The sequence below is a fragment of the Podarcis liolepis genome (genome assembly GCF_965112155.1).
Source record: "Podarcis liolepis genome assembly, chromosome: 13".
In the NCBI taxonomy this organism is placed as follows: Eukaryota; Metazoa; Chordata; class Lepidosauria; order Squamata; family Lacertidae; genus Podarcis; species Podarcis liolepis.
This window is the reverse complement of record NC_139573.1, coordinates 3,299,946-3,313,372: the sequence shown is the minus strand read 5'-3', so window position 1 is coordinate 3,313,372 and position 13,427 is coordinate 3,299,946. Positions and strand designations below refer to the sequence as shown.

The 13,427-nt window shown below is 49.8% G+C and overlaps 1 protein-coding gene across 2 annotated transcripts in view; it reads left to right on the top strand.

Moving 5' to 3' along the window:
* TNK1 (tyrosine kinase non receptor 1) overlaps positions 1 to 13,123 on the top strand; it is a 104,913-nt gene extending 91,790 nt beyond the window's left edge. For both annotated transcript variants that reach the window (XM_083472565.1, XM_083472566.1), the window contains 6 exons: positions 184 to 278; positions 2,553 to 2,756; positions 4,520 to 4,596; positions 6,531 to 6,880; positions 8,446 to 8,541; positions 10,473 to 13,123. In XM_083472565.1, coding sequence (XP_083328691.1) covers positions 184 to 278; positions 2,553 to 2,756; positions 4,520 to 4,596; positions 6,531 to 6,880; positions 8,446 to 8,541; positions 10,473 to 10,595 — 945 coding nt within the window. In that variant the 3' untranslated portion in view covers positions 10,596 to 13,123. The remainder of the gene's footprint in view (positions 1 to 183; positions 279 to 2,552; positions 2,757 to 4,519; positions 4,597 to 6,530; positions 6,881 to 8,445; positions 8,542 to 10,472) is intronic.
* The last annotated feature ends 304 nt before the right edge of the window (positions 13,124 to 13,427 follow it).

Genomic DNA, 13,427 nt, shown 5'->3' with positions numbered 1-13,427 from the left:
TACCTGGCTGGGGGGGTGCTAAGAGGCAAGGGGGTGGCAGGGGGCAGAGCATCTGAATCTCAGGGTTGTGGGTTCGAGTCCTGTGCTTGGCAAAAGATCCCTGCATTTCAGGGGGTTTGGCTAGATGACCCTCAGGGTCCCCTGGGCATCGTCTCCACCGTCCTGTCTCTCCCTCCAACATAGCTCCGTCCCAAGGAAGTGAAGGCGTCCCAGGATCTGAACGAACCCGGCTGGCTGCGTCTGGAGGCAAACGATGGCATCACGGTGATTGAAGGCAGGTGAGTCCAGGACGCCTGGGTCCCCTTTGGAAGCGGGGAGTTGGGGCCAGAGGAAACCCTTCTCTAAAGACTCCATGTGTCCTGACCTGGCTTTCGTGTTGTTGATTTTCCAAGTATCTAGTCCTCAGTCTGTACCTCCCTCTGGCAGTTATCTCCCTTCGTTGACCCTTTCGTTCTCTATATAAGCTTTACTGCTATTGGCTTCTCCCTCCCTCCCTCCTTTCCTTCCTTCCTTCTCCCCATCTCTCTCTCTCTCTCTCTCTCTCTCTCTCTCTCTCTCTTTCTCTCTTTCTCTCTTTCTCTCTTTCTCTCTCTCCATCCATCCATCCATCCATCAAGAGAGGCTATTATGTTTGACATTTAATGTTTGATGTTTAATCGTGTTTTTAATATTCTGTTGGGAGCCACCCAGAGTGGCTGGAGAAACCCAGCCAGATGGGCGGGGTATAAACAAACAAACAAACAAACAAATAAAATAATTAATAGTAATAATACCCCCCATCTGGCTGAGTTTCCCCAGACACTCTGGGCCAGGGGTCTGCAACCCGCGGCTCCGGAGCCGCATGTGGCTCTTTTACACCTTTGCCGCGGCTCCGGGGCGGATACTAGCGAGGGGAGGAGGCGCATTCTGCGCCCCGACACGCCTCACTGTGGCGGGCGCTGTACTGGCTGTGACGTCGCATGGGGGCGGTGCGTGCGTTAGTCACCTTCCCGCCCGCTGTCAGATCGGGCATTAAGGTAAGAAACAATATATGCAGTGTTATATTTGTTTTAAATGTCGCAATGGTTTTGCGGCTCCCAGTTTTTTTTGCTTCGGAAACAGGTCCAAGTGGCTCTTTTTGTCTTAAAGGTTGCAGACCCCTGCGAGTCTGGGCAGTTCCCAATCTAATATTAAAAACACAAAACAGCATTATTAATATTATTATTATTACACACAGCCTGGATAAAGTGGGCAGAGAAACATTTTCCTCCCTCTCTTGTGAACCTGAATGTTGGGGTTCTGGAGGAGCGCAGTTGGTCGAGCGTGAGACTCCTAATCTCAGGGTCGTGGGTTCGAGCTTCATGTTGGGCAAAAAGATTCCAAAATTGCCGAGGAATTTTGAACCCCGAGGATGGGGTGACAAAGACTTTTAAAACTTTCCCACAATATACGGTTCGTACAGCCTCATTGCTACATCACTGACATGTCACCAAAGGGGAGGGGTAGACAGGGGTTACACTAGTTTAACCTTGGCAAACACGTCCAGACAAGTCCTTGGTGCAAGATTAGCATAAGCAGACATGGCAGGGAAAGACCCAGGTAGAAGATGAGCAGAGGCAAACACCTCTGAAGTCCCACCACGCAAAGTTCAATAGAACTTCCTTTGCATGTCTGGACCCCTTGGAAAGTCCGGGGATGGGATTAGGCTTTCCTTGGCCAACAATCAGCTCAGCAATTGTCACCTTTGGACACCTCCTGGAGTCCCTATTTGTGAAGGGCAACATATTATTTTATATTTATATTAGTACGTTTCCAAGCACAATTCAAAGTGTTGGTGCTGACCTTGAAAGCCCTAAACGGCCTCGGTCCAGTATACCTGAAGGAGCGTCTCCACCTCCATCCTTCAGCCCGGACACTGAGGTCCAGCTCCGAGGGCCTTCTGGCGGTTCCCTCATTGCGAGAAGTGAGGTTACAGGGAACCAGGCAGAGGGCCTTCTCGGTGGTGGCGCCCTCCCTGTGGAACACCCTCCCATCAGATGTCAAAGAGAACAACAACTAGCAAACTTTTAGAAGACATCTGAAGGCGGGCCTGTTTAGGGAAGCTTTTAATGTTTAATAGGTTATTGAATTTTAGTGTTTTGCGCCCAGAGTAGCTGGGGAAACCCAGCCAGATGGGCGGGGTATAAATAACAAATTATTATTTTATTATTATTATTATTATTATTATTATTATTTTATTATTATTAAAGCTAGGTAACTTCCCTGAGCTGTCAAGTTGAAAGGATACATTCAGGCATAATATTTGTAACATTTAACAACTTTAAAGATGTGGGGGCCCCCCCCATAATTTCCGTAACACTGGAAACTGCAGGAGAGGAGAGTGGCTCTTGAGTTCGAATCCTGCTTGCGGGTTTCCCATTTGGGCACCTGGCTGGCCACTGTGAGAAAAGGAGACGAACGAGGTTCGGTGGGCCATTGGCCTCATTCTGTGGACTCATGTTCTGCAGTGGTTGGTGAAGCATCAGGTGGGGCAGGGATTGATCTCTCTGACCCACACCCTCTCTCTCTTCCAGCCCCGATTCCTCAACGTGGCGAGGCCAAAACAGGCGGACCCTGAGGGTTGGGATCTTCCCATCGTCCATAGCAAAGCCGGAGGACGAAGCGCCCCCTGCTGGCACGCCGCAGATCAGCCTCCCCATCCGAAGCTCCTTCGTGCACCTGGGACACGGGGACATCGACCCCGAGCGCGGATGGGGGGCTCCGGACCGGATAGAGGAGTACGTCGTCGTGATGAGGGGGGTGGGAATGGGGAGCGGTCTTCTCTAGCGTGAGGTTACCAGACGTCCCCGTTCCCCGGGGACAGTCCCCAGATTTACAAAACAGTCCCCTGACAAATGGGGACGCGGGTGGCGCTGTGGGTTAAACCACAGAGGCTAGGACGTGCCGATCAGAAGGTCGGCGGTTCGAATCCCCGCAATGACGGGGTGAGCTCCCTGCTCCTGCCAACCTAGCAGCTCGAAAGCACATCAAAGTGCAAGTAGATAAATAGGTACCACTCTGGCAGGAAGGTAAACGGCGTTTCCGTGCGCTGCTCTGGTTCGCCAGAAGCAGCTTAGTCCTGCTGGCCACATGACCCGGAAGCTGGACGCCGGCTCCCTCGGCCAGTAAAGCGAGATGAGCGCCGCAACCCCAGAGTCAGCCACGATTGGACCTAATGGTCAGGGGCCCCTTAGCTTTACCTTTACCCCTGACAAAATCCATTGAAATTGAAAAGTGTCCCTGGATTCATTGAAAAAAATCTGGTAACCTTACTCTAGTGCACATGTGTGCATGCATGTAAAAAGGTCAAGGACCCCATGGCGGTTAAGTCCAGTCAAAGGCAACTCTGGGGTTGCGGCGCTCATCTCGCTTTCAGGCCAAGGGAGCCGGCGTTTGTCTGCAGACAGTTTTCTGGGTCATGTGGCCAGCAGGACTAAGCCGCTTCTGGCGCAACGGAACACTGTGACGGAAACCAGAGCGCATGGAAATGCCATTTACCTTCCTATTCACCTACCGTATTTTTCGTCCCATAAGACGCACCCGACCACAAGACTCACCTAACATATTTTTCTCTCTATAAGATGCACCTGACCATAAGACACACCTAGATTTTGGAGGAGGAAAACAAGAGAAAAAAATATTCTGAATCCCAGAAGCCAGAACAGCAAGAGGGATCGCTGCGCTGTGAAAGCAGGGATCCCTCTTGCAGTTCTGGCTTCTGGGATAGCTGCGCAGCCTGCATTCGCTCCGTAAGACGCACACACATTTCCCCTTACTTTTTAGGAGTGAAAAGTGAGTCTTATAGAGCAAAAAATACGGTAGTTTTTAGAGGGAGAATGCAAGGACAAAAATATTCTTTAAAGGGAGTGCTGAGCAGAACCTCCTGCCTGCTTTTGCTCCATAAGATGCACACACATTTCCCCTTACTTTTTAGGAGGGGAAAAGTGTGTCTTATAGAGCGAAAAATACGGTACTTGCACTGGTGTGCTTTCGAACTGCTAGGTTGGCAGGAGCAGGGACCGAGCAACGGGAGCTCACCCCGTCGCGGGGATTTGAACCGTCGACCTTCTGATCGGCAAGCCCAAGAGGCTCGGTGTTTTAGACCACAGCGCCACCCGCACACACACAGAGGGAGTCATGCACAGGGACCCTGCAGCATTACATGCACTGCCCCCTGGTGGTCGGGGGTGAGACTTGCCCCAACCGCCTTCAACTGCACTGCAACGCAGTTTGCAAGGAATAAAAGAAGCAATTAATTGGCAATTGAAACCAATAAGCTCCTGGCAACAATGTTTTTAGAAAGGGAAATGTTCTGAGCTGCTTTGGCAGGAAGATGAGGCTCTAAAAGTTGCAGGTGGAGGGGTGCAAATGGATCGGCGGCTCAGGATTTCGCGTTTGCTGGAAGGCCGGCTGGGGGAGTAGCTATTAGTAAAGCTGTGCAATTATTATCATCACTGTTTAAAATATATGTAATTAGAGGGTTGTTTGTTTTCTACCCTAGGAAGAAACCGAAAGCGCGGGCGGTTAACTCCAATCCCCAGAATCGAGCTGGAGGCAAGCAGCTGTTGCAGTTGGCTCGTGAGTGTCTGCTTCATCTGCCTCTAATATAATAATAATAATAATAATAATAATAATAATAATAATAATAATAGGTGATCGAGCAACTTAAGTCTCTCTGAGAGAAGTTGCTGGAGCACCATTTGAATGGCAATTCCCATTATCTTGAGGGGGAGGCCTCAAATCTTTTATTGGGGGGAGCGACGACACCTCGGCCCTTAGGCATCGGCTTCTATTCCAGAAACCACCCTTCCAAGATTTGCCACTCAAAGTAGGGAACAAACAAAATAGGGAACATTCAATAGTTAATCATTGATCTATTTAGGAATGTTCCAGCAGAATATTCCCACGTTAGGGCTGGTTTTCCTGGACGTATCGGGGATCCAGAAATAGCTCAACAACTTTTCCACTTCTTTGAAATACAGCAATCCTTGTTGTTTAGTCGTTTAGTGGTGTCCGCCTCTTCGTGACCCCCTGGACCAGAGCATGCCAGGCCCTCCTGTCTTCCACTGCCTCCCGCAGTTTGGTCAAACTCATGCTGGTAGCTTCGAGAACACTGTCCCACCATCTCGTCCTCTGTCGCCCCCTTCTCCTTGTGCCCTCCATCTTTCCCAACATCAGGGTCTTTTCCAGGGAGTCTTCTCTTCTCATGAGGTGGCCAAAGTCTTGGAGCCTCAGCTTCAGGATCTGTCCTTCCAGTGAGCACTCAGGGCTGATTCCCTTCAGAATGGACAGATCTTATCCCATGTTAAAGCTTCATTAAATCTACTTCTCGTAACAGTGTGTATTAAACCAAGTATACTTAACAATAGAGCTCAAGAGTCCTGGTGACGGATTTACGTATAAGCTAAACAAGCTATAGCTTAGGGCCCCACTCTCTTGGGGGCACCCAAAAAAATTTAAAGGGAAAAAAACCTGGATGTACATTTCCATAATATAAGATAAAAAACAAATAAAATAAAACCTACCTACAGCAACAGGGTTTTGTGTTGTGTAGGCTCCTGTGATGTAAGTCATGGGCCCCGCCTGCTAGCCTGCTCCCTCAAATATCACAGGTTTGCTCCTTTCTATATATAGGGTGCCTACATTCTGCGTGGACTGGTTGCTCGGCAACATGGGTAAATGGCTTTCGATACCTATGAGGTCCATAAATGACCATATGGCATATATTCAACCCAAAAAACAGCGGCAATTTGTTGTTGACAAAGGACAGCTGGACGTATAAAGGGCCCCATTACCTTCGGTAGCTTAGGGCCTCACCAAATCTGGCCCTGGCTTATTTCCTGATTGGAGTGAGACTGAGTTGATAATTAAGACTAAGAGCACATACCAATATAGGAATGTATTAGATAAAATGTAAAGAAATATACAATAATAAGAGTTCCTTTCATTTGTTAAAAAAAAAAAAGAATATACAACGGGATAGACAGGAAGTCTAGTGTGTTATTATGTACAGTGGTACCTCAGGTTAAGTACTTAATTCGTTCCGGAGGTCCGTTCTTAACCTGAAACTGTCCTTAACCTGAAGCACCACTTTAGCTAATGGGGCCTCCCGCTGCCGCCACACCGCTGGAGCACGATTTCTGTTCTCATCCTGAAGCAAAGATCTTAACCTGAAGCACTATTTCTGGGTTAGCAGAGTCTGTAACCTGAAGCGTATGTAACCCGAGGTACCACTGTAAATGATTGGGGGGGGATTTCTTTTTGTTTTTTCTCTTCGTTCTTCCTTTTTCTTTTTGTTTCATTTTCTTTCTAGGTATATAAAATTTGTAGATAATTTTTGTAGACATGTTTGGAAATTATATTACAGTCCTGTGATGTTTACCGATGTAATATGCGAATGTTAACAAACAAATAAAATGCAAATTAAAAAATAAAATAAATCCCGATTCTCTCCAAGAAATATGCAACGCCACCTTTCTCTCACCCCTGCTTCTTTCTGGTCTTCCTTCCAGGTCTCTCCAAAAGCCTGGAGTCTCTTTCGGACTTCAGCGTTCTGCGCACAAAAACCCGGCTGCCTGCCTTCAAACCGGACCCTCCTAACGTCCCTCCCCAACAGCGCCGTTTCAGCGATCTGCCAGGACCTCCGGCACAGCAGCAGCTGGAGCCACGGGGTCGGAAGCCTTTGTCCCGCCTGCCCAATCCAGCCCTGCCCTCCTGGGCCCTGCCCAAGCCCGAGGGCCCTCCTTCGGGGGCTAGGGAGAAGGAGCAACGGCCGCCCAGACCCCCACCGCCCAAAGGGGCGCCAGCCCCTTCCGGCGGGCAGAGGCCAACCCTGGCAGAGATCGAGAAGAAGATCAAGGAGGTGAGGGCACGGATTTGACCAAACGATGCCAAAGGCAGCAGCAGGAAGTCCTAGAAATGTAATAATAATAATTTATTATTTGTACCCAGCCCATCTGGCTGGGTTTCCCTAGCCGCGCTGGGCGGCTTCCACAAAGACCAAAAATACACTAAGATGTCACACATTAAAAACTTCCCTGAACATGGCTGCCTTAAGATGTCTTCTGAATGTCAGGTAGTTGTTTTTCTCTTTGACATCTGATGGGAGGGCGTTCCAAAGGGCAGGTGCCACCACAGAGAAGGCCCTCTGCCTGCTTCCCTGTAGCTTTGCTTCTCGCAATGAGGGAACCACCAGAAGGCCCTCAGAGCTGGACCTCAGTGTCCGGGCTGGACAAAGGGGGTAGAGATGCTCCTTCAGGTCTACTGGGCCTTTGAGGCCGTTTAGGGCTTTCAAGGTCAGCACCAACACTTTGAATTGTGCTCGGAAACGTACTGGGAGCCAACGTAGGTCTTTCAGGACCGGTGTTATGTGGTCTCTGTGGCCGCTCCCAGTCACCAGTCTGGCTGCCGCATTCTGGATTAGTTGCAGTTTCCGGGTCACCTTCAAAGGTAGCCCCACGTAGAGCGCATTGCAGTAGTCCAAGCGGGAGATAACCAGAGCATGCACCACTCTGGCCAGACAGTCTGCGGGCAGGAAGGGTCTCATCCTGCGTACCAGATGGAGCTGGTAGACAGCTGCCCTGGACACAGATTTGACCTGTGCCTCCATGGACAGCGGTGAGTCCAAAATGACTCCCAGGCTGCACACCTGGTCCTTCAGGGGCACAGTTACCCCATTCAGGACCAGGGAATCCCCCACACCTGACCGCCCCCTGTCCCACAAAAACTGTACTTCTGTCTTGTCAGGATTCAACCTCAATCTGCTAGCCGCCATCCACCCTCCAACCGCCTCCAGACACTCACACAGGGCCTTCACTGCCTCCACTGGTTCTGATTTGAAAGAGAGGTGGAGCTGTAGAGTTTATAAGAGTCCCCGAGGGTCATCCAGTCTAACTTTATTCTGTATTCTGTGGTTTTATATCTTGATTTTATTCTGAGACCTCTGGGTGTACAGCGGTATATAAATCCAATTTAATAATAACAAATTATTATTATTATTATTATTATTATTATTATTATTATTATTAATAATAATGGAAAGGTAGGGGCCCCCCATGGATCATAGGAAAGAGTAATAGAATTCTATGCATGGAATCGCGGAATCACAGGGCTGGGACCCCCAAAGGTCATCCAGCCCAACCCCTTGCAGGAACCAATAATGGGTGGGGCAATGATTGGACCACCGTATAGCTCAACTGCTTAGAGCCTGCTGCTGATAACGCCAAGGTTGCAGGTTCAATCCCCATACGGGACAGCTCCATATTCCTCCGTTGCAGGGGGGTTGGACTGGATGATCTTCAGGGTTCCCCTCCAGCTCTACAAGTCTATGATTCAAATCTTTCCCCCTCCCTGACGTCTTGCTCGCACCAGATTGTAAGGTTGCCCTGGGAATATTTTGCCTTTGACCCTGGCTGTTTGCCTCCCCAGGTAGAAGAGAAGGTCCACGGTGCCACGACGGAGGAATGCCACGAGGCCTTGAGGGCGAGCGGCTGGGATGTTCAGAAAGCCAGCCAGTTGCTAAAGGTGAGAGGCCCGGTTCTCCAGCGGCGCCCTGGCCCCCGTTCCACGGAGAGACGGGGCTCTCGCTCGGCCTTCCCCAAATATTCCCCATTAGACCCCGGCAGGCACAGCTGATGTAACACGAAAACTGGGTGTGGTGTTCCCAAAGCAAGGAAGGATTGGACTCTGATTAATAAAAGACACATGAGGCTTCACCAGCAAGACTCTGGGAGGAGTGCGTATAATACCGTATTTTTTGCTCTATAAGATGCACCAGACCACAAGACGCACCTAGTTTTTGGAGGAGGAAAACAAGAAAAAAAATATTCTCAATCTCAATCTCAGAAGCCAGAACAGCAAGAGGGATGGCTGCGCAGTGAAAGCAGCAATCCCTCTTGCTGTTCTGGCTTCTGGGATAGCTGCGCAGCCTGCATTCGCTCCATAAGACACACACACATTTCCCCTTACTTTTTAGGAGGGAAAAAGTGAGTCTTATAGAGCAAAAAATACGGCAATTCCCACTCCACCCCTTGGCCCAGGTCGTTTTATTCACAAAAGAACTTTTTACACAGTGTTCGTAAGAACCAATCAGATTTTCTCTGAGCATTTCAAAAACCCCACGTGGGACAAAGTTAGATCAGAAGAAATCCTGTTAACTACAAAGACTACTATTTCCTACTTGAGCAGGCATATGTAATTCAGAGTAAATAAAATAGGAAACGAGGAGGAATGCTTTTAGGAAACTCCGGAGGTCATAAACAGCTATAAAAAGGAGAGGAAGGATGGGTAGTACTTACCATCTCTTTGTGAATTCTCCTCCTGAACTCTCTTCCTGGCCCTAAGATTAACAAAACTAACAATAGTTACATCAAAGAAGCTGTTGTTGTTGTTGTTTAGTCCTTTAGTCGTGTCCGCCTCTTCGTGACCCCCTGGACCAGAGCACACCAGGCACTCCTGTCTTCCACTGCCTCCCGCAGTTTGGTCAGACTCATGCTGGTAGCTTCAAGAACACTGTCCCACCATCTCGTCCTCCGTCGTCCCCTTCTCCTTGTGCCCTCCATCTTTCCCAACACCAGGGTCTTTTCCAGGGAGTCTTCTCTTCTCATGAGGTGGCCAAAGTCTTGGAGCCTCAGCTTCAGGATCTGTCCTTCCAGTGAGCACTCAGGGCTGATTTCCTTCAGAATGGAGAGGTTTGATCTTCTTGCAGTCCTTGGGACTCTCCAGAGTCTCCTCCAGCACCAGAATTCAAAAGCATCCATTCTTCGGCGATCAGCCTTCTTTATGGTCCAGCTCTCACTTCCATACATCGTTATGAACAGCTCTTACTATCAGAAAATTCTTCCTGCTCTTGAGTCACAATCTCCTTTCTTGTTCCTTCTATTATTCATTCCTTCTACCGTTCGTTTATTTATTTTGTGAAATTTATATGCTGCTTGATTGTAGAGAAAAGGATAGAAGAACGAAAGTGATCACTAAGGGAAATCAAGAGCACCATTTTAAGACTGTTGGAAGGTTAAAAGTAACAATAGGCTAAAAAAAAATCAAAACTTTCTAAGCATCTAAGCTTTTTGGAACCAAAAATGTTTTTAGCAAGTGCCGAAAGAGCACAGCAAAGACGCTTGCCTGGTGTCAACAGGCAGGGAGTTCCATAGCTGTGCACTATAAGAACGATTTCTTGCAAATGTGGAACGGGTTTTTCATAGAATTGTAGGACACCAAAGGCAATCCAGTCTAACCCCCTGCCATGGAAGAAAATCCTGCTCACAGCCATCCCTGGGTGGGTTCGAACCACCAACCTTCTGCTTAACAGACAGGTGCGTCAACCCCTTGTGCCGAGTGTCAGTTCTGCAGATCAGAAGCGGCCCAATGGGCACGTATGGCGATCTCTTATAGCTCCCCCCAGAAACCCTTTCCGGTCTCGGGTCCCTCTGACGCGGTCTCCTTCTGTTCCGCAGGTGAACCAGCTCTTCCACTTGAGCTCTCACTCCCGGGAAGAGTGCCGGTGGATCCTGGAGAAACACCGCTGGAACCTGGCCATGGCCTCACGCTACGTGCTCAGCAGGGGCCTGCGGACCTGACCCGCGTTTTGCGGAAGATGGGTGTGTGTGAAATCCTTCAGAGACAGAACAAAAAGGCGCCTCCGTTTGATGTCTTCGAAGCAGCAAAGCTTGTCGTAAACACAAAGCGAGGCCAACACATCTCCCTTAGGCGGCGAATTTTCGCTGACCTGCCGTGGGGCTTTGGGGGGATTCTGCGAGACCTCCGGCAATCCTGCCTCGTGGCTCTCATGCGGCTTCCACCAACCTGGTGCCCTCAGCAGAACTCAGAAGTGCAAGGGGCCTTTATGCGAGTCCTAGAAGGGCCTACTGGATCCGACCCATGGCCCACCCAGTTCATCATCCTGTTCTCCCAGTCACCAACCAGCTGCCCCACTGGAAAGCCTGCCAGCAAGATCACGCCTAGGCCCTTTCTCAGATGTCGCAGTAATAATACAGTCGTACCTCAGAAGTCGAGCGGAATCCGTTCCGGAAGTCCATTTGACTTCCAAAACATTCGGAAACCAAGGCGCGGCTTCCGATTGGCTGCAGGAAGCTCCTGCAGCCAATCGGAAGCTGCGTCGGACGTTCTGGTTCCAAAGAACGTTCGCAAAACAGAACACCCGCTTCCGGGTTTGCGTTGTTGGGGAGCCAAAACGTTCGAGTTGCAAGGCGTTCAGGATCCGAGGTACGACTGTACAGATAAAACCAATAAATACGGAGAGAGAAAGGAGACAAATGACGACAACGATAATTTGTTAGCTCTACTATTTTCTGTGCAAATGATTTGGGGTGCTCCAATGTTTCCTTTCCAGTTGACTTAGATTTCATTGAAGTTCCGTCATAGGTAACATAACCTGCCCTCTGTGCTCTCGAAACCAGGCCCTTCTTACCCATAGAGGCGAGTGGCGCGGGGCGGCGGGGCGCCAAGTTCTGGAGGGCGCCAGGCGAGAGTCCGGGGAACACCGAACGAGCGCGCTGAGCGTGCGAGGGTGCGTGTGCCGCTCCCGCCAGCTCGGTTTCCCCCCTTTTAGTCTGCAGGTGCAGAATTCTGCGGGGCACCAGAAGGCTAAAAGGGAAAAAACTGAGCGGACACCCATCAGGAGTGGCGCATGTGCCCTCGCTCACTTGGCGCAGGCCCGTTTGCTCAGTGTCCTGCCTGCCGTGGTGCCGCGTCCAGCGTCGCGTCCAGCCTCCGCCTCTTCCCCGCCGGAGGAGCCGCCCTCCAGCCGCTGCCCGCCTCCTCCAGCCCTAAAAAAGGGTCAACTCTGGGAAAGGGGGCGATAGAGGGATCTTTGCACCAGTGCTGGATATGTTTAAGACAGCCCTGCTTGAAAGTGAAGCACCTTCCTGTTCCTAAATACTTAACTTTGGAGCGTAAAGAACAACTCCCCCTTCTCCAGAATGACCCACCCTATTAATCGGCCCCAATCAGCCCAAAGGGTGAGAAGATTTATTCTCAGTAGCTAAAATTGCTCCCCTTGCCTCCAGATCACAACACCTCCGCTAGGGCTCCCCCACTGGCCTCATCCGGATGACGCTGGACCTGGTGCAAGGCAGCTAACCATGTTGGGGAACGGCTGCTCTAACTCATCCATTTTGTCGACTTTGCGGCGGGGTTGGACTAGATGACCCTTGGGTCCCTTCCAACTGTTTAACTCCATAAATCCGCCCACAGCAGAGAGGCGTTTGTGACTTTTCTGTCTGTTTCCCTCTCTCTCCTCGTTTGTCCATTAAGAAAAGGGCAGGTGAAAGGATCCCCACCCAATGTCCCTTTAGTGTTAAAGGACCCAGTTTTTTTTAAGGTTCTGCTCTTGCTGAGAAGGCTAAACTCACATCTTGACCTGGAGTTCTGCATCACTGCAAACCCTGCAAAAATAAAAATCCTATAGAAAGCAAGCAGCGCTGGAGGTGGAACGGAAAGGAGATTGTTCGCCGCTTTGAGACTCCTTAGGGTAGTGATAAAGCGGGATATCAAATCCAAACTCCTCCCTCCTTCCCTCTGCATTTGAATTTGCAACTCTGCACACATTTCCCCGAACACAACAGATATTACCTCTAAGTCAGTGGTTCCCAAACTTCCCCTTCTCCCTACGGACCACTTGAAAATTGCTGAGGGCTTCAGCGAAGCCTTCAGTCGTCCTTTCTGCCTCTTGTAGGAATCGCAACGCGCTGTTCTGGATGATGTACGGTTTTTAATTGTATTTTTATTGCTTTGTTTATGTCTTACACTGTGCTTTGCGGCGCTGCAATTTAAGTTCCGCAGCGACACAGTCTTTCTTGCTGCTTCCCCTCGCTGTCTTTTGGGCTGATAATTCTCTCCTTACACATGGCCTCTCCCTCTGAGTAAACCCATCCGTACTGCGCTGCTAACGTTTTTGCAGGGAGGAACAGACCCAACAGAGGACCCATCCTTCCAGTCCAAAATGACAGAGGAGTCCGACAGACAGCAGTGATCAGATTACATATCCCCCTCTCCACACTTTTCCGTCTATCTTGAAGGTGTATAATGTGTGTGTCGCTTTTGTAAATATGGTGTAAATGAGTGAATAAATGAGATACTGTGTAAATATTGCCGCCCAGGTAGTTCATGTGTGATGGCGCAACAGGGTTTATTTGGGGGGGGGGGTTTGCTGAGGCTGCTTGGGGTGGTGATGTCACCGGGGGAAGTCTGTGGTGATGTCATGGTGGTAGCGCTTGGAGACGGAGGTTAATTGGGAGACGGGAATGAAGGGGGTCTGAACACCTCAGACAGTTCACGGGTAGGCAACCTAAGGCCTGGGGGCCGGATCCAGCCCAATTGCCTTCTCAATCCAGCCCACAGACAGTCCAGGAATCAGCATGTTTTTACATGAGTAGAATGTGTGCTTTTAT